Source organism: Bubalus bubalis, chromosome 8 (genome assembly GCF_019923935.1).
Source record: "Bubalus bubalis isolate 160015118507 breed Murrah chromosome 8, NDDB_SH_1, whole genome shotgun sequence".
In the NCBI taxonomy this organism is placed as follows: domain Eukaryota; kingdom Metazoa; phylum Chordata; class Mammalia; order Artiodactyla; family Bovidae; genus Bubalus; species Bubalus bubalis.
This window is the reverse complement of record NC_059164.1, coordinates 46,182,024-46,203,373: the sequence shown is the minus strand read 5'-3', so window position 1 is coordinate 46,203,373 and position 21,350 is coordinate 46,182,024. Positions and strand designations below refer to the sequence as shown.

Sequence of the window (21,350 nt, the reverse complement as noted above, 5' to 3'; positions counted from 1 at the left end):
GACTCTTTGCGGCCCCATGGTCCCCATGGACATAATTACCATATGACACTGCAATTTCTCTCTGGGTTTATAGCCCCACCAAAGTCCAAGCGCGGCAGCCTGTGCGCTCCTACAGTGAAAGGACCACAGTGAGCTCCAGCCCCCACAGGTTTCGAGGCCAAAAGATGGCGCGCGCGATGCCTCCCCAGGTCCAAGAAGCAGCAGCAGGATGAAGCGGGTGAGACCGCCTCCCCTGATCGGTTGCTGCTGCTGCTGCTAAGTCTCTTCAGTCGTGTCCGACTCTGTGCGACCCCATAGACGGCAGCCCACCAGGCTCCGCCGTCCCTGGAATTCTCCGGGCAAGAACACTGGAGTGGGTTGCCATTTCCTTCTCCAATGCATGAAAGTGAGAAGTGAAAGTGAAGTCGCTCAGTCGTGTCCGACTCTTAGCGACCCCATGGACGGCAGCCCACCAGGCTCCTCGGTCCATGGGATTTTCCAGGCACGAGTACTGGAGTGTGGGCAGGGCCAAAAGCGAAGCCGGCGGCTGAGGGCAGGCTCCGCCCTGAGGGGAGGGGCCGGCAGGCAGCGGCGCGTCGGTGCGCCGCACGTGTGCGAGCGAGGCGGCTGTGAGTCCGCCTGAGCGCTGCGGGGGCCTCGGCGTAAACCGAGCTCGCTGCCTATGCTGGCCTGCTCTCGTGGTTGGTTCTTCCGAGTGGCCCTTTCCTCCGCCTTCCTCCTGCGCCCGGAGCAGCGTGCCTGCCTTCTCGTCGCCCGGCCTGCGCCGCGCGCACGCTCTCAGGCCCCGGGTAAGTGTGCGGCCTCCCCTCTGCCGCCTGGGCTCCGCGGCCAACCTTCGGCCCGGCGCCCCGGCCCGAAACCCACCCTGGAGGGGCAGCATGGACTCGGAAGGAGTCCCGGTCGTGTTCTGAGCCCGCGGCGCGTCCACAGCGCCTCCATTACGGATCGTGCCCGCGGGAGCGCGGCTGTAGCCCGGCTGCTCTTGCGCCTCGGCGGTGCCAGCCCCGCCCCTCCTTGCTCTCCGGGCGGGTCCTAGCGGCCGCCGCGCCTTCTCTCCTCCCAGCGGCGCTGTCAGCGCGTGGATCCCTGTCCCACTACTCCTCTTCTTTGCCCCCGAGGGTTCCTAAACTCTTCTTCTTCCCGGAAGAGACAACCCTCCTTTATCCTGAAGCCCTTTACAGCGCTCCCGTGCACCGCTGGGCCCGCCCACGTTCTTTCATCCTCTTATGTATCTCATTACTAACAGCGATCCTACTATGTTCGGGGCAGGCTCTCAGGTGACTGCTTTATAGACGTTTTCCAGTGTAGGAGCAAACCAGAGTTTTTCTCGGTCAGATTTAAATGAGTGGATGCAGCAGGGGTTGCTGGGCGTGTTGAAATTAATCCGCAAGGTGTCTTTACCGCCAGCCCTGCACCGAGAGATTTAAAAGTACACTCTCATTGCATAGGTATTAGGGCCTGCCAAGAAATAAGGTTTGGAGAGTTTAGTCTTTCACATATTTAGTTCTGTTGTCAGACCTACAAAAATTCCTATTTTCGGAATTTTTTTAATTCCGAAAATATAGGGTAACTAAAGATTGGTTTTTGTTTCAAGTCTCTAATCATCCGTGAATCGGGCATGCCCCATCTCCTGGGGCTGCCTTGGCAATTGAGGGAACAGTCAAAAATCAGACTACTGTACAGTCATACTGAAAAGGGACTGCTGGATATGCAGTGATTTTGGTCAGTCATTAGGCAGAGTAGCCAACAGTTCGTATGTATTCATTTACAACTCCTTTTGAACTTATATTTTGGTAGAAACAGGTACAGTAGAGCGATTAGTAAAACATGGCTTGTGGCCCCAGATAGGAGAGAGAAATGGAGAAGGAAATGGCAACCCACTCCAGTGTTCTTGCCTGGAGAATCCCAGGGATGAGGGAGCCTGGTGGGCTGCCGCCAATGGGGTCACACAGAGTCGGACACGACTGAAGCGACTTAGCAGCAGCAGCAGGAGAGAGAAATGACAGTCCAGCTGGTCCCTTGACCAAGTTTGCTCCCATCTCAGGTCCTTTGTTGGCCCTGTTTCCACTGCTTTTCGTGTCTAGTTCTTCAAGCCTTTGCTCACAAGTCACCTCCTTAGACTTCACTGAAGAGCACCCCTCTTATTCTCACTGTCCTTACTCTGCTTGATTAGTGGCTTTTGCAGATGTGTGTTTCCTGAGATTGTTTTAATTTTTTTCTCTTATATGTAAGCTCAGTGGGGGCAGGAAATTTTCTTTTCCCCAGTGCCTGGGACCGTGCCAGACAAATAAGAGGTGCTCAATAAATATTTGTGAAATAAACAAATCTAACGGATTTCATTACTTCACATATTAGAGTGTAGTGTGTGCCCTGCCGTAATGAGAGGGCTCCTTATTGTGAGAGCTGGAGGGCTTCTTGATGGTTCGCAGAGGAGGAGGAGAGAGGCATTTAAAAAGGATAAGTTGTGGAGGGTTTTGAAGTACAGATGAGATTGAGATTAATATTGCTGTTTTTTCAACGTTCATTTTGCAGGAAATAATGTTAAGGGACTATCAATGTTGCATAAAAATTTTGAAAATGCTAAACTTGATTTTTATTGTGGATTGTAGAGGAAGCTTATTTGTGAATCTAATTTCTTAATGAAAAACTTAAAAACTGTTGAAATTGTAAAATTTCTAATCTCATTTGGTTCATTTGGAATGTTAAAAGAAATAAAATCTATTACTTTAGTATTTCCTGTAATGAATTGTGTAGGACTTCGAGTTCATGTGTACGTATCAGTGGATTTCATTTTCTTCCCAGAAGCATCAAGTTTCTGTCTCTAATAAAGATTGCTTGACATTTGAGATGCTGTCTTACTATTTTGGATAGTGTATTTGTGCAGCTTTATGTTTTTTGAAAATTTTTGAAATGTTAATACCATTTTAAAAACTCATAAAGCTAGGCCTTTTACTTCCCACCCCTATCCACCCCCGCTTTTTTCCCCCTCCCTTTTTTTAAAGCCAGTCGTTTTTTACAGCTTTGCCATAGAAGACTTGAATATGTATATTTGGATTTTTCTGAATGCAAACTCATTTCCTTAGAGCAGTTGAATGGGGGCAGTCAGGGTTGTTCCATCATTCTGGTTAAATTCTTCTCAGCCTCTTGGATATTCACATGGTCCTCTCTCATTTAGGAATTATATTTCATTTCAGTCTGATTGTTTTATGTATTTTCTGCTTAAGAAATTGATGCTGATTTTAGTTCTGCCTCTCTTGGTCCAGAAGTTTGTCCAGCTGTTCTAGTAAATATATTCTCAGCTTCTAGGCCCACAGACAGAACTTAGCAAAATATATATTAAGTGATTTATAATCATTTGTGCTACATATACCTTAATAATTAATGTCTGTATTAGGGCCATCGGCTAAAACAAATGGAAAATAATTTTGTTTAATGAGCTTGTCTTTGCAATTAAATGTAACAAGAAAAAGAGATCAGGCAAGTGTCCAAAGTATCAAGAAAAAGACTGCCAAAAAATACTAAAGGCCTGTTTATTTGGTGCTCTTGGCAGTGCTTTGAGGGTCTCTTAAAATTGAAATGATGTTTGAAAGAGAGAGCCATGCTTAACCATTAGCCCAGAAAACAAAAGAACCATAAGAAGCTTTGATTTTTTTCCCAGACTCAGCAGCACAGTTCTGCGGTGGAAAGCATCCATAATAAATATTAATGACCAACAGTTGAATAACAACAGCTAGAACAGACCTTTGACCAAGTCATCATTTTTCTGCTTTCCAGAGAAAGGAGCTGAGACTTCAGAGTGGTGGCTCACTTGATAAAGGGCACAGCCTAGATCAGACTCCAAGTCATATGCCCAGACTGCCACTCACCAAACAAGAGTTGACACCAGTGCTTGATACTTCAGATCCAACATCTGCTAATATCCTCATTCCAGGGATGTTAGGTATAACAATCCTGTCCTAAACCTTCTAGAATTTCATTCACATGGGGAAGATGAGGGGATGGAGTGATACACGTATTTTGGCTTAGGTGACTGGTAGTTTGTTGCTAAGATTCTTTGAGGTAAGAGATGCAATTTAAATGAAATGCATTTGTGGTGGGAAAAGATGAGATCACTTTAGGGCATGTTGAATTTGATGTTTAATTCCACCTCTTACTAGCTGTGTGAACTAGAGCAAGATACTCTCTGGGCTTCAGTTTTTTAGGGGCTAAGGTGGGAATGATAATGACACATAAGTCACAGGGCGGAAGAGAGGCTTAAATGAGCTCAGTGTGCACATTCTGTCATTGTTTAGCTGTTGTTCCCATTGCCTTGGACCCTTGAGTGAACAGGGAGTTGGAGATGGGTCTTGGCTGGAAAACGAGACTGAGAAGGAATCAGGACTGGGGAAGGAAGCCGGGGAAGCCAAGTGTAAGCTGTAAGTTGAGCAGGAGGGGAAAAGAGCACCTCGAGATGCAGGAGAAAAGCATGGAGTAGAAGCCAGATCTTCCACCTGAACGTAAGCTTCATGCTGGTTGGGCACTTTATTTGATTTGCTTGTGCGTCGTGTTGTGTCGTGTATGGTGCCTGGAATAATGCCTGGCACAGAGGTGCACGGTGAGTGTTTGCTGAGGGGATGAAATACGGGTACGAGGAGTGAGTGAGTGTTAAAATGAGTCTGGACCTCTCTTCAGAGGGCTGCCGTTGTTTGGCAGTGGTTATCATAAGGGGTTTTGTGACTCTGCTGGTAGGAGGGGCACTGCCTGAGGACCCCTGTTTTCTTGGTGAATGGTGCACAGGAGTTGGAGGGATGGCAAGACAGCCTGGAGGGTTGTCATGAGAGGTCCACTCACCTGGCCTTGTGTTCTCCGGCCAGGAGCACAGGTGGAGACAGCAGAATTGGTCTTCAGTTGAGGTTTGACAGGGATCTTGCAGCAGGACTAGTGAGCAAGAGTGTTGAGTATTGGTTAGGAGTTTGCAGTTGTTGAGCTTTGGAGTACTTGAGGAAATGAAGATGGAAAAAGTGGTATCTTGGAACTGGAGGTCTTGGTGTGTTTGAAGAACAGGTGATGGGAGAGAGGGAGCAGTAGAGCTAGAAAGAGTGGTGGTTTGATGAGGGTAGAATAATTAGTGTATCTTTTTATACCTTGAGCTTTTATAATAAAACATTTCAGACATGCACAGTAGAGAGAATGACGTCATGACATCCCCATGTTCCCATCACCCAGTTTCAACAACTATCAACTCATGGCCAGTCTTGTTTTAAATCTGTACCCTACTCCACTTCCATTCACCACTGGTTAATTATTTTGAAACAAAGTCCAGACTTCATATCTTTTCAACCATAAAGATTTCAGTCTGTATCTCTAAAACATAAAGATTCTGTTTTTAAGTGTAACCACAGTGATATTGCTGAAGTTGAAGCACCAATACTTTGACCACCTGATGAGAATTGACTTCTTAGAAAAGACCCTGATGCTGGGAAAGATTGAAGGCAGGAGGAGAAGGGGATGATAGAGGACGAGATGATTGGATGGCATCACCAACTCGATGGACATGAGTTTGAGCAAGCTCCGGGAGTTGGTGATAAACAGGGAAGCCTGGCTTGCTGCAGTCCATGGGGTCGCAAAGAGTCGGACTGAGGGACTGAGTTGAATAGTGATATTGCACCTTAAAAGTTGACCATACTATCTTAATGTCATCAACTGTCCCCACTGTTTCAATATCCCTGATTGTCTCATAAATACATTTTTAACAGTTGGCTTGTTAAACCTGGATTCAAAGAAGGATCCAAGTTTATTCCTCCTTTTCCTGTTGCTATTCATTAGTTGAGGGACTGTCTTGATCCTTGTTGGGTTTTCCACATTCAGACTTCTGCTGCTTGCTTCCCTGTGCTGGTGGTGAACGTAACATCTTCTGTCTCTTTATGCCATCTAAACTAGTAGACATAGTTTCAGTCAGTAAGAACTTCATAGACAACAGCATGTCCTTTCAGGGGCCTGCAGTGTCTGGTTGTCTCTTTTTTGTGATGTTAGTGGCCATTGATGTCATTGCCCAGGGCTAGTATTTCATTAGGGAATTGCTACTTAGTGTGTCTTTGATCTCTGAAGATGGGGAAGAGTTTCAGCACCTGTTTCAGTACTTCTCAAAAATATCTACTCATGCTTAATATACTTCTCTGGATTCTCTGGCAGGTATTAGAGAGTTAATATCCTCAGAGAGTCTGCACACCTCTTGAAGGAGGACAAGAGACTAGCATTTATTTAGTTCCTACTGTGGCTAGCCACTCTGTGTTTGTCATCTCATTTCATTTTCACAACAGTCCTAGGAAGCGCATATTATTCATGTTTTTCAGCTGAAGAACAGGGGCTAGGAGAGGTTATTGACTCTGACCAGTTAAACAGCTGGAAAGTGGGGCAGGAAAGCCTGGTGTTTGGGTGCCTATATGGGTAGTGCACATGAAGGGAGGTAAAATGGGAAGACGTGGACTTAATAGAGAGGAGGGCATGGGATTTGGGCCTCAAGGTCTTCAGGTGAGTCTTAAGGACAGGTGGTGGTGGTGGTGCTCAGTCATGGACTCTGCAATGCCACGGATTGCAGCACACCAGGCTCCCCCATCCTTCACTCTCTCTTGGAGTTGGCTCAGTTTCATGTCCATCAAATCAGGTGAGACTAGGTTAATCTGAGAATACAGATATGGAGGACCTCCCACTGGAGAGAGTTCTGTGAGCAGTCAGGCTGGGATTGAGACCTGTGGGGGCTGGGCCTGAGTTAGAGGCGTGTGTGGAGGATTGGAAATAACACAGTGCTGGATCATGGACGGTGCCGAAGCAGAATGCGGAAGAGGAAGTAACTGGTGTTTCTGTCGAGGCTCTTGGCCCTCAGGTTGTTGAGAAAGAGCCTGATGAGTTCTCTGCATTCTGGGTAGGAGGTAGATGTGCTGCTGCTGCTGCTAAGTCGCTTCAGTCGTGTCCGACTCTGTGCGACCCCACAGACGGCAGCCCACTAGGCTCCCCTGTCCCTGGGATTCTCCAGGCAAGAACACTGGAGTGGGTTGCCATTTCCAGCCCTCCCTGAAGAGAGCAGAGTGCAGGACTCGGAAGGGTATCAGGACCTCCTGGTAGATCCTGTCATGCCAGCTGGGAACGTGGGGTGGGGAAGGGGTTGTTTCTTCTAGAGATGTCTGTGTCTCTTTTGGCTGGCAGGCTACTTGAGGGGAGTGAATTGGGACAAATGGGTGGCCCTGATGTCACTGGGTTGTAGGCGATTGAGAACTCGCCTAGCCTGTGTGGTCATCTCAGGCTTAATTTCCACTTGGTTGAAGGTCTTGCCATTGTAGATGCCCACTGTGCAGCCCACCACCTCAGGCAGGATGATTGCATCGTGCAAGCGTATGGCGTCTCGGTGGGCGGCGCCTCCTTCTTGGCTTCCTGCAGGCGCTTCTGCAGCCATGCTGCTCGCTCCGGAGGCCACGGTTCTGGGTCAGCAGCTCACAGGACGTGCTCAGACCCTGGCCGGGGTCCACACCGCCCCTGGGGAGCTGTTGTGGGTTTGGGGGGAAGACTGTGTGTGACACAGTGTAATAAGTGACTCAGGGATGTCTGCCAGGTGCCAGCAACATTTCAGACCTGTACATGTGCTTGTCTCCTCCCCACCCCCATGCCCCTGTGCCTCTTTCTGGGGTCCCCATGTCAGGAAGAGTTGCCCTACCCTCTCAAGTCCCCAGGATGGAAAACCCGAGTCATCCTATAGTATTTCCTCTTTCCTCCACATTGGTCACCCAGTCCTGTCCGCACCACCTCCTAAATGTTCCTGAACCCACTTCCATCTTCTGTTACCCTCGCCTCGGCCTTAGATCAAGCTGATTTCTTTCCTCAGTTGTCTTACCTAATCTCCCAGCCTAACCCCATCTTTCTCTTTGAAAAGATGCCATGAAATATCTCTGACTCATGAATCAGATGGCAGTTTGGTTTTTCAGCTGTAATTTCCTGCGTTCAGCCTGGTGTGGCTTTAACCAGCTCCCAGCCTTAACTCCAGGCTCTCTCCTTGTATGTTTTACTCTTTGTGGTGTGGGGCCAGCTTGGTGGGCTTCCTATAGCTCTCCGAGCCTCTGTGCATGCTGCACCACCTTCCTCCCCGCTTTTCCACAGCCTCTCTCTTACTCAGTCCCCAAAGCTTAGCTCAGGTGTTCACTTCTGGTCTTTCATTAGGAAGGGGTCTTCTCGGACACCCTCACCACCAGTGGCCCCGTGATCTTCTGTGTGTGGCCATGTCTCCAAGTAAGCCCCGGGCCCCGTCTGCCTCCGTCACTGGTGTACAAGCTCTGAGGGCAGTTTTGTTGAAATAAAATAAGAATGAAATAGCACCAACATCACATAAGTCAGTGTTCTCTTTTGCTATACCTCGCTTAGAACACATAAAAAATGCTTTCTTACTTGAATTAAGAGATAATTTTATAAATTGTACAACTAGTTGCAGTCCACTTCTGTTCCTGTTTCTTGGTTTCTTCCGTTTTCTTTTTTTTTGTCTTTCAAACAAAATTATTTTTGTTGACATTTTTCTCTACCTTCCCCCCCCTTTTTTTGTAGCTGTCATGATCCTTTTTTCCTTTTCCTTTTCTTTCCATTCTTGATTTTTGACAATGAGGCAAGATCAAACATGGATTCTTAAAATTTAGTTCATCATTATTGCTCTGCTGTAGATGCTTCTATGGATGGGATTCTGGCTAACCAAGAGAACTAGGATGTTCTGCTCATTTATGTTCTTTATGTTTACTGAGTTTGTATGTTACTTTAAGCATCTCCCTATATAATTAATATAGGGCTTCCCAGGTGGCTCAGTGGTAAAGGATCCACCCTGCAATGTGGGAGACATGGGTTTGATACCAGAGTTGGAAAGGTCCCCTGGAGAAGCAAATGGCAAGCCACTCAGTAGCCTAGGAAATCCGATGGACAGAGGAGCCTGGCGGGCCACAGTCTATGGGGTCACAAAAGAGTCAGACATGACTTAGCGACTAAATAACAATATAATTAAAATAGAAAAAAGCCTTATCCCTGTTTCACCTAGAGCATCAAATAAAATCAAATTAGACAGGCACTTGCAGTCTTAGATATTAATAAATGTGTGCTCTGAACTGCAAAGTATATATGGCTTCCTAGACTTTTGCTCAGTAATTTGTGTACTAGCTTTAAATGATCTGTATTTTTTTAATTGTGGCAAAATACACACAACATCATTCTGACCATTTTTAAGTATATAGTTCAGTAGTGTTAAGTTCATACACATTGTGTAGCCAGTATGTAGAGCTCTTTTTTATCTTGCAAAACTGAAACTCTGTACTTAAACAACTTTTTGTTCTCTTTGCTTTTTTTTTTAAGTCCATTTTTCACTTTTTGGCTGTGCTGAGTCTTCACTGTGTCATGCAGGCTTTTCTAGTTGTGTACCCAGGCTTTGAAGTGCTCGGGCTCAGTAGTTGAGGCTCAGGCTTAGTTGCCCCGAGACATGTGGGATTTAGTTCCTGACCAGTGATCGGACCCACATCCCCTGCATTGGAAGGCTCTGGACCACTAGGGAAATCTCATTCTCCTTGCTTCAAAAAGAAAAAAAAAATGAGTATGTGTTCATGTCAGTAAATGTATGTATACACTTTTATCTTAATCAGTTTTTCGAAAAGATAGCAAGATCCACGAAACAAAAGTTAGATGATACAACTGTGGTATTCAGTGAAAACAAGTCTTTTGCTGTCCCCAGTCACCTGTACCCTCTCCCAGAAGTAACTGCCTTTTCCAGTTTCTTTGAACATTGGTTTTACATATTGTTTAGCTTATGTACCTTAATGTCATTGTTCTTAATTTTTTTTTTTTATGTAAAAGCACTGAGATGAGCATCCTTACAGCTAAAACTTGAAACACTTTAATTAATTTCTTAGGATAATACCTTAAAGAAGTGTTTCTGGGTCAAAAGGCATACATATTTTAAAGGCTTTTGATATCAAATTCCCTGCAGAAGTGCTGTACCATTTTTTCTATGCCACTGAAAGCACATTTGGAAGAATTATTTTATTTTTATTTATTTATTTTTTTAATTTTATTTTATTTTTAAACTTTACATAACTGTATTAGATTTGCCAAATATCAAAATGAATCCGCCACAGGTATACATGTGTTCCCCATCCTGAACCCTCTTCCCTCCTCCCTCCCTATTCCATCCCTCTGGGTCGTCCCAGTGCACCAGCCCCAAGCATCCAGTATCGTGCATCGAACCTGGACTGGCAACTCATTTCATACATGATATTTTACATGTTTCAATGCCATTCTCCCAAATCTTCCCACCCTCTCCCTCTCCCACAGAGTCCATAAGACTGTTCTATACATCAGTGTCTCTTTTGCTGTCTCGTACACGGGGTTATTGTTACCATCTTTCTAAATTCCATATATATGCGTTAGTATACTGTATTGGTGTTTTTCTTTCTGGCTTACTTCACTCTGTATAATAGGCTCCAGTTTCATTGGAAGAATTATTTTAATAATTATACTTAGGACCTTAGGAACAAAGTTAACTGTGCCTCTGTTTGCTGAAACCCAATTCTGTATAGAAGTGATTTTTACCACCTACTCTCTTCCTTCTAAAAGGTTCTCTTACATGTTTTCTTGGATACTTGAAAATGGAGATGACAGAAATGACTAGTGTGTCATTGAAACGGGGGTCCGTTGCCATCGAAGATAATGACAGTGTGGCCCCAGCTGAGGAGGCCAAGAGACAGAAGGTCTCAGGATGCTGTCCAACCACAGGTCAAGATGGGCTAGAGAACAGCTCTCTACCCAGCAGCGAAAAGGTGTCTGGGCCTCCTGAAACTGCTGGACAGGGTGAAAAGAACTCTGAGGTTCCGTCAGAGGAAGAGGAGGAGGAAGATGGCCTCTCAGAGGAGGGTGAGGAGGAGGAGGAAGCAGAGAGCTTTGCAGACATGATGAAGCATGGGCTCACTGAGTTGGATGTGGGCATCACCAAGTTCGTAAGTTCTCACCAGGGATTCTCAGGAATCTTAAAAGAAAGGTTCGTTTTGTTTTTATATCGTTATTTTTGTTTTATTAATTCTTTTCTTTAAAAAGAAATCAGTCTATTTTTCCATTTTTAGTGTTCTGTCCCCAAGGATTTTTCACACCAGTGGTCAGTCAGGAATAGGATGAAGGAAAGCTGCCCAAATAAGTAAATGAAACTATTTGAATATAAAATGAGTAAAAAATAGCAATTTCCCTGTGGCCTGCTTTGTTAGTATGTGAATGGGTATTTCCTTAAAATATATTACTTTCAATGGTAATTAAATGGTTTCGAGTTTTCCCTTGAATTGGTCTTAAAATCTTAAACTCTTTTACCTGAATGGGCCACATCGACAGGAGAGAGAAGGTAGTCTTTATAGCCAGGTGGATCTGGGTGTGAGTGTAGTTCAGCCACTTCATAGTTACTTAACTCCTTTGAGCCTCAGAATCCCTGTCCAAAAAATGGGTCATAATGCTACCTGGGAATAGTTAATAGGACTTTAAATAATGTATGTAAAGTATTTAGCATAAAGGTAAGCTTCAGGGTGGCTCAAGGTAGATACACTAGCTTCCAATTTAGTTAAATTTGCTGTGTTTCATGATTCACTTTAGAATGAACTATATAATCATAGGGCAACATTAATAAGCTTTGACCTAGGCATTTTTCTGGAAGAGTGTTCTAGAAGCTCAGAAGGTCTTTTCTGTACCTGGTACCAGGCCAAGATGTGGATTAGACTTCATCATGAAACCAGAAAAAATAACTACATGACTTTGCACTGAGAGTTTTTATTTTTAATACCTGTTTGCACAATAATAAGGCTTACTGTTGACAAACTTTCTCCTAAAATTAATAGGCAGCAAAATGATAATGCTCTGATTTTCTTTTCCTCAGATACTCTGACTTTGTCGTTCACGAAATAGGAAGAGATGGACAAATCAGCCATTTGAGTGACTTGTCTGTCCCAGTAGATGAAGAGGTAGGAACAGCTCTCTAGCAAAAGTCACCTTCTGTATAAAAATAATATTTCATGGAGATCACAGAAATACAGAGCTTTGACAGCCTCAAATTCTGTGTGTGACTCACTGAGAGTTCTCGTGGTTATTTTAAAGGATCCTTCAGAAGATGTATTTACAGTTTTAACAGCTGAAGAAAAGCAACGTTTAGAAGAGCTCCAGCTTTTTAAAAATAAGGAAACCAGTGTTGCCATTGAGGTAAGTAGTGCAAAAACACATGAGAAGTTTTTTTTAAGGTTTTCATTGCGTCTTTTTGGGTGGATGTTTAATAAGTGTCTTCTGGAAGAATTACAGTAGTTAACAAAAGGATGGACTTGCCCTATTTGATCTGAAAGAGCATTGTGTTAAAAAATGTTTTTTATCAGTGGCAGGTAACAAGTATTCAGATAAACTATGACCAAAAGAAAAAAAAAGTTGTTTTTGCTTAAAAAAATTTTTTTTACATGACCACAAATCGACAAAAAAAAATCTGCTGTTTGGAATTGTAGAGTGACCATTGTATCACATAGCGTCTGCTGCGAAGGACTATCACAGCCTGACAGAGTGTGGTCCTGACAGGGAGGCCATGGCCCAGCTCCAAAGGCCTCCTGGTCTCAAATGAGGCACTGGAAGGGAGGGGAATTGGGGGAAGGAGGTAAGGGAGTGTTGCTTTGCTTATCTTGAGACTACTTCTGTTCATAACAAAAAGAGCTCAGCTACTAAATAGAACAGTAAGTGCCTTTTTTACAGTTGTTTGTTACGGAAGTTTTACTCTTCTCAGTTAGTGCTGTCACTGGTGGCTAAGCCGTAAAGAATCTGCTTCCAATGTAGGAGATGTGGGTTCAGTCCTTGGCTTGGGAAGATCCCCTGGAGAAGGAAATGGAAATGGTAACCACTCCAGTGTTTTTGCCTGGAGAATTCCATGGACAGAGGAGCCTGGTGGGCTACAGTGCACAAGCTCACAAGGGTTGGACATGACTTAACAACTAAACTACCACCTCCATGATCCTGTCCAGTGAAATTGTGATGCAAGACATGTTTTTAATTTCAAATCTTCAAAAAATGTAAAACAAGCAGGCAAATAATTTTGGCAGTATATTTTATTTGCCCTACTATTTTCAAAATATTTCAGTATATAATCAGTATTTTCAAAATTACTAATGACGTGTTTTATTTTCTTTTTTTCCTACCAAGTCTTCAGAATCCTGTGTTACTTTATACCAGTAGCACATCTCATTTCAGACTTGCCATGTTTCAAGTGCTCAGTTGCCGTGTATGGCTAGTGGTTACCATAAGGGACACAGCAGCTCTAGGTGATCTCTGTAGCAAAGAAAATACTTCACAAGATTCTAAGAATCTTGTAGCATAAGACTTTTAGAGTTGTAAGTTTGTGTTAAATTCATCTTGCACTATATTTTGATGACTTGCTGGATTTCGGATTATCAGAAATTGCCACTTCCATTGCTCCCAGGTAGAAAGAGTTTACTGTAACTTCTCAGAATTTGGGGGGATTCCCTCATGGCTCAGACAGTAAAGAGTCTGCCTGCAGTGTGGAAGACCTGAGTTTGATCCCTGGGTTGGGAAAATCCCTGGAGAAGAAAATGGCAACCCACTCCAGTATTCTTGCCTGGAAAATCCCATGGACGGAGGAGCCTGGCAGGCAAAGTCCACAGTCTCGCAAAGAGTCGGACACGACTGAGCGATGTCACTTTTGTTTTTTTCACTTTCAGAATTTATTGTTTGCCTTCAACCCTCTTCTCCCCACCAAAATTTCTCAGAAGTATGTACTATTAAAATTTTCAATTCAGTTCAGTTCAGTCGCTCAGTTGTGTCCGACTCTTTGTGACCCCATGAACTGCAGCATGCCAGGCCTCCCTGTCCATCACCATCTCCCAGAGTTCACTCAAACTCACGTCCATCGAGTCAGTGATGCCATCCACCCATCTCATCCTCTGTCAGCCCCTTCTCCTCCTGCCCCCAATCCCTCCCAGCATCAGAGTCTTTGCCAATGAGTCAACTCTTCGCATGAGGTGGCCCAAGTACTGGAGTTTCAGCTTTAGTATCATTCCTTCCAAAGAACACCCAGGACTGATCTCCTTTAGAATGGACTGGTTGGATCTCCTTGCAGTCCAAGGGACTCTCAAGGGTCTTCTCCAACACCACAGTTCAGAAGCATCACTTCTTCCGCGCTCAGCTTTCCTCACAGTCCAACTCTCACATCCATACATGACTACTGGAAAAACCATAGCCTTTAATGACTGAATTTACTCATAGACAAAATAGTCAACAATGCTAAGAAGAAAATTCCCAAGAATTGGTTTTGAGAGCACTCTAGGAGGATGGTCCAGGCAATGCAGTGATATATTATCTCTATAATATGTTTTTTCCTACAGAGATGGCAAGATTTACTATCACCTTAAAAATTATAGTTATGCCATCTACTGAAAGATTTTACCTTAAAGAGCATGAACCTTGGGTAGGTGTCCTCATCTATAAAATAGAAAGATAAACTTTCTGAGTTTTTGAGGTCTGAATATGTATTCACTCATACATACAAACTATGGTTCCATCTCATTGCTTTCAGTGAATTCTAGGTCTAGACTCAGGTTTTTTTTGGCTGTACCACTCAACTTGCAAGATCTTAGGCACCAAACCTGCAGAGTCCTAACCACTGGAGCACCAGGGATTTCCCCTAGACTCACTTTTCAATATGGAAAATGTCTTATCTATATTATAATGTATTTTTCTTTTACATACGTATTCATTTATATTTTTTATTTTGCTAGAATATTCTTAGGTTTAGCCAGTAGTAGTTATATTACATCTTATTAGCTTACAAGTTACAGTCCATCAGTGGGTCATGAAATTAGTGTACTGTATCTTAACCAACATTATTTTTTTTTAATTACAGTGTTGTGTTATTTTCTGGTGTACAGCAAAGTGATTCAGTTTATATATATATATATAAATTTTTTTTTTTTTCTTTTTTCATTAGGTTTGTTTGTTTCTCTGTGTGTTTGGCCTCACTGTGGCCTATGGGATCTTAGTTTCCCCATCCAGGGATTGAACCCACGCCTACTGCAGTGGGAGCACAGAGTCCTCACCATTGGATGCCAGGGAATTCCCCCTATTAGGGTTTATTATGAGATATTGAATATGTTAGTTCCCTGTACTGTACAGTAGGACCTTGTTTTTTATGTTTTTGTATATAGTAGTTTGTATCTGTTAATGACAAACTCCTAATTTATTCCTCTCCCACCCTCTTTCTCCTTTGGTTACCTTTGGTTTGGTCTCTGTGTCTGTCAGAATGTTTCTGTTTTGTAAGTAAGTTCATTTGCATCATATTTTAGACTCCACATATAAGGTATATCATATTTTATTTGTCTTTCTCTTTCTGACTGACTTCGTTTAGTATACGTATCTCTAGGTCCATCCATGTTGCTGCAGATGGCATTACTTCATTCTTGTTTATGGCTGAGTAGTGTTCCATTGTATAAATACTTCGTCTTCATCCATTCATCTGTCAATAGATATTTAGATTGTTTTCATGTCTTGGCTGTTATAAATAGTGCTGCCATGAACATGTATCTTTTCAAATTATGCTTTTGTCCAAATATATGTCCAGGAGTGGGATGGCTGGTTCATATAGTAATTCTATTTTTAGTTTCTAGAGGAACCTTCAGATTATTTTCCATAGTGCCTGCACCATTTACATTCCCACCAACCGTTTAAAAGTGTTTCCTTTTCTCCATACCCTTTGCAGCATTTATTTGTACACTTTTTAATGATGACCGTTCCGACTGGTGTGAGGCAGTACCTCATTGTAGTTTTGATATGCATTTCTCTAATAATTAGCAGTGTTGAGCATCTTTTCACATGTCTGTTGGCCACCTATATTATCTTCTTTGGAGAAATAGCCATTTGGATCTTCTGCCCAATTTTTGATTGGGTTTTTTGTTTGTTTGTTTGTTTGTTTTTATTTATTTTTTAATTATTATTATTTTTTTTAGTAATCAACAGTTTTTTTTTTTAATTTTTATTTTATTTTTAAACTTTACATAATTGTATTAGTTTTGCCAAATATCAAAATGAATCCACCACAGGTATACATGTGTTCCCCATCCTGAACCCTCCTCCCTCCTCCCTCCCCATACCATCCCTCTGGGTCGTCCCAGTGCACCAGCCCCAAGCATCCAGTATCGTGCATCGAACCTGGACTGGCAACTCGTTTCATACATGATATTTTACATGTTTCAATGCCATTCTCCCAAATCTTCCCACCCTGTCCCTCTCCCACAGAGTCCATAAGACTGTTCTATACATCAGTGTCTCTTTTGCTGTCTCGTACACAGGGTGATTGTTACCATCTTTCTAAATTCCATATATATGCGTTAGTATACTGTATTGATGTTTTTCTTTCTGGCTTACTTCACTCTGTATAATAGGCTCCAGTTTCATCCACCTCATTAGAACTGATTCAAATGTATTCTTTTTAATGGCTGAGTAATACTCCATTGTGTATATGTACCATAGCTTTTAAATAACAGAAACAATGGCTAAATAGTTTCAAGTGTTTGCTTCTGTGGAATAGAAATTAAGGGTAGAAAGAGTGTGGGGCAGAGAAAAGTTTTTTATCATCAGCATTTAGATTTCTTAAACTGTCTGCCTGCTGCTGCTACTGCTAAGTCGCTTCAGTCGTGTCCGACTCTGTGCAACCCCATAGACAGCAGCCCAACAGGCTCCCCCGTCCCTGGGATTCTCCAGGCAAGAACACTGGAGTGGGTTGCCATTTCCTTCTCCATGTTTGTTTGTTTTTATATTGAGCTATATGAGCTGTTTATATTTTGGAAGTGAATCTGTTGTCAGTCACATCATTTGCAAATGTTTTCTGCCAGTTGGTAGATTGTCATTTTTGTTTATGGTTTTCTTTGCTGTTCAAAAACTTGTAAGTTTGATTAGGTTCCATTTGTTTAGTTTTGCTTTTGTTTGTATGCTGTACCCACTTTGGTAAGAGTTTGTATCATGAATGGATGTTAAATTTTATCAAATACTTCTTATGCATCTATTGAGATGATCATATGGTTTTGTCTTTTGTTGATGTGATGTGTCACATTAATTTTTTTTTTTTTGGCATGTGGGATCTTAGTTTCCCTACAAGAGATCAAACCTGTGCCCCCTGCAGTGGAAGCACAGAGTTTTAACCACTGGACTGCCAGGGAAAGTCCCTCACATTGATTGATTTGCATGTGTTGAGCCATCCTTGTGACCCTGGGATGAATCCAACTGGATTATAGTGTATAATCTTTTTTATGTGTTGTTAGATTCAGTTTGCTAATATTTTGTTAAAATTTTTTACATCAAAGATAATATTTTTCTTTATAGTGAGTGTCTTTGTCTGGTTTTGGTATGGGATGATGGCTTCTTAAAATGACATTGGGACTGTTCCCTCCTCTTAAGGGTTTGAGAAGGATCAGTGTAAGTTTCTCTTTGTATGCTTGATGGAAGTCCCCAGTGAAACCATCTGGTCTTGGACCTTTGTTTGCAGCGAGTATTTTTTATTACAAATTCTGTTTCATTTCTAGTGCTCCATCTGTTCAAATTATCTGTTTCTTCCTGATTCAGTTTTGGTGGGCTGTATGTTCTTGAAACTCGTCCATTTCTTCTAGATTGGTGAAGAAACTTTATTGGCGTGTAGTTGTTCATAGTATTCTCTTATGGTTTTCTGTATTTCTGTGTTATTGGCTGTTATTTCTCCTCTTTCATTTCTTATTTTGTTTATTTGGAATGCCTGGCCAGAGATTTGTCGATTTTTGTTTACCTCTTCAGAGAAACTGCTCTTGCTAACCAACATTTTTCTAACATAATGAAATGAAATAGGAAATAACAGTGCATTGCACATTATAAGGGTTAAGTACTGTTCTGTACATTTTTTAAAGATTTTTAATAAGGTGCATACGCATATTAATATATTGGAGAAGGAAATGGCAACACACTCCAGTATTCTTGCCTGGAGAATCCCATGGACAGAGGAGCCTAGCAGGCTACAGTCCATGGGGTCACAAGAGTTAGACACGACTTAGCAACTAACCCATCACATATTAATATATATTGCTGGATACTGAATCCAGGTATGAAATGTATTTCTCAGTGTAAGATACATTCAGAAATTGAAAAACAGTTGTATAACTAGTTAGTTTACATTTTCTTGATGTAGATTTTTCTCTTTTAGTAACAAATATACTGGATTGTCATTATAAAGTTTCTCAGTATAGGGCAGGGTTCATTTGACTCAGGAGTAGATTAGATTGCATTATTCAGGGAATCGAGTTTCTGATATCCCCAAACACACAGCTCACCTGCTTTTCCATCTGTGAGCCCTGAGGTGTTCATTGTTTAGCTGAGTCCCTGAAAGGGAGCGTCTGTGATGGGTGACTATGGAATTGGATGGCCTGGAATTCATATCTGGCTCTGCTCCCCTCCAAATATATAATCTTAACTTCTCTCAGCCTCACTTTCCTCGTCTCTAAATAAATGTGCTGGTGGCTTGATAGGGAACTGATGGGGATTGAATAAGACAGTGATTGTAAAATGATTGGTAATAGTACCTGGCAGCTGGACAAACTCAGTAAATGGGTTCTTATGATTTGCAATTTGTAAAGGTCTAAAAGATTTCTGATATGAAAGGCACCTAAATATCCTTCAACAGATGAATGGGTAACTAAGATGTGGTACATATATATGCTGGGATCCTACTTAGCCAAAAAGAATGAAATAATATGCAGCATGGAGGGAACTACTAAGGGAAGTAAGACAGAGAAAGATAAATACTATGGGATACCACTTATATGTAGAGTCTAAAATATGATACAAATGAACTATTTGCAAAACAGAAACAGACTCACAGATACAGAGAACAAATTTAAGGTTACCAAAGGAGAAAGGGGTGAGGGACTAATAAATTAGGAGTTTGGAATTAACTGATACAAACTAGTATGTGTATAGTAAACAGTAAGGACCTACCATATACCACGGAGCTATCTATATTTAATATCTTGTAATTATGTATGTATAGTTGAATCACTTTCCTCTACACCTGGAACATTGTAAATCAACTATACTTCAATAAAAAAATAATTAATTAAAGAAAAAAAAGACTTCTGAAATTGTACCCTTCTACGTTGGTTACTTTATATCATTATTAAGATAAGTAGTGTTTTTACTAATTCTTTAGTATTATTTCCTTTATTTAATGTTTGTTAAATTAGTATCATTATCTGTGTTTTTAATAGGTTATTGAGGACACCAAAGAGAAAAGAACCATCATCCATCAAGCAATTAAATCTCTGTTTCCAGGATTAGAGACCAAAACAGAAGACAGAGAAGGGAAGAAATATATAGTAGCCTATCATGCAGCTGGAAAAAAGGCTCTGGCAAGTAAGTGGGCTTGTGACCGGGCGTTTCTTCTGCCTCCTCATTCTCCCTGCCTGTTCACACTCAAGGGTCATTTTGCAGTTGTTCCGAGATGGATATTGACCATATCATTCCTTCAAAGAAGGTGAACAGTCTTTCAGATGCTAAAGCAATCCTGCATCTGAGATCACACTCACACTAGCATGTGTCTGGTAAAGGGGGCAGCAGGTCTTACATGTGAGGGCGGGTTTGCTGTAGTGATAGTGGCGCCAGAGAGAGTCGTACGTAATTCAATACGTTCCCTAAAGAGCAGAGCAGGCCGAGTGGTAAGTCAGGGAGAAGACAGAAGAATATTGCTCATTCTGTCCTCTTAATGGAGGTAAGAAAGCTTTCAGATGAACAGAAACTGCTTGTCACCTCTCCCAGTGGCATATTCTGCAAAGTCCCTATATTGACAGTGCCGTTGCTTTCCAATTGTGAGTACCTTGTTGACTACGCATGAAAAACATGGAATATATAGAAAACCACCCCTTCACCCAAGCCCATGGTTCACTGAGTAGCATCTGTTTGAAGTGGGTGTGTTGTCAGTGAACCCTGTTTATTTACGTGCTATGTTCTACAGCCACGAAAATAACTATTTGCATATAACCTTAAATATTGGATGATAATTTTTCTTCTTTTACCTGTCAGATCAGTAGATAAAATTTTTATGAAAATTACAAAAGGGAAAATTCCTCACCTCCTCCCTGACCGTTGATGACGCCTGTTAGTGAAGAGTTACTTCTAGGTATATTTGTTGGAGTAAAACTCCACAATTGTTATATAACAGAAGATTGTCCAAACCATCAGTGCTTTGTCAGTATTCTCTTGGGATAACCCTGTGAGTGGATGAAGCCTTAATTGTCTATAACTGTGGTTCTAGTGAAAGGAGAGGATGTGAGAAAAATGGGAGCAGAAATAAGATTTAGCTGTGCCTGAGAAAACCATGTCATCAAGTCAGTAGATCTGGATAGTGATATAGAAGTGAGAATCCTTGAGCAGTGGGGAGGAGAAAGTGGAGGTTGGAGGTCGCTTCACAGCAGATAACCAGAAAGGGCAGGGAGAGGATATGTTCTGGGACTGCTTGAGGGCGTGAGTTGTTAATCACTTCTCAGTTCAGAGGCTCATGGCTTGAGTGCTCTATGTTTCTTTGATGTCTGAGTGACAGTATAACATATCACCTTGAAAGCTGTTCTGCAGCTAGGGTTGTCCAGGAGGATTAAGCCCAGTGAGGAGTGAGGTGAGTGTTTTTTCTATTCTCCCACTTATCTAGCAGTAGAGGAGAGGTGAATTCCTACATAGATGATTTGCCGCATTCAGTCTTAATTCTCTCAGGAAGCCGGGTTGAGAAGGGCTGCTGTGGAGAAGTTCTTGGAGAGAAGAGGCAGTCCTCATCGGTCAGCCACCTTTTTGCAAAGGCAGGAGGAAGAGGCAGGGTCTTGTTCTGACAACTGTGGTCCTGAGGAAGCAGATTGGAAAAGGCGAAGCCTGTGTTTCTCAGACTGGTTGCTTCTTGGAAATGGTTGCTCCTCCTTGGAGGCAGCCAAGTTTTGTGATCTTGGTATTTGCAGGCCACAGTGGCCAGCAGTTTGCCCCTGAAGTGAGTGGTGCCGGATCCCTGGTGTTCTGTGTTTATCCACCTTTTCTGTGCTTACGCCACACCACACCTTCCTTTTTTTCCCCCTCAAATAAAAAATTTCCTTAAGGTTTTCCAAGTGAGGTACTGAGCTGTGTGACATGAACCACCCCTTTCCCTTCTCACATCTTCAATAAAATATTAATTTCTCACTATGAAAAAGAAGCATGAAGCAGGTCCAGTTGAATCAGTGTGTGGATGAAGATTGGGCCCTTTTGGGCTTGAGGGCCTGTGGCATTTATTCAGAGATGGACTAGAG

The 21,350-nt window shown here is 42.4% G+C and overlaps 1 protein-coding gene across 1 annotated transcript in view; it reads left to right on the top strand.

Moving 5' to 3' along the window:
* The first annotated feature begins 530 nt into the window (after positions 1–530).
* The window catches only part of PUS7 (pseudouridine synthase 7), a 54,903-nt gene continuing 34,083 nt past the window's right edge, over positions 531–21,350 (top strand). The window contains exons 1-5 of the mRNA XM_006070135.4: positions 531–788; positions 10,609–11,029; positions 11,906–11,990; positions 12,124–12,225; positions 19,296–19,440. Coding sequence (XP_006070197.3) covers positions 662–788; positions 10,609–11,029; positions 11,906–11,990; positions 12,124–12,225; positions 19,296–19,440 — 880 coding nt within the window. The 5' untranslated portion in view covers positions 531–661. The remainder of the gene's footprint in view (positions 789–10,608; positions 11,030–11,905; positions 11,991–12,123; positions 12,226–19,295; positions 19,441–21,350) is intronic.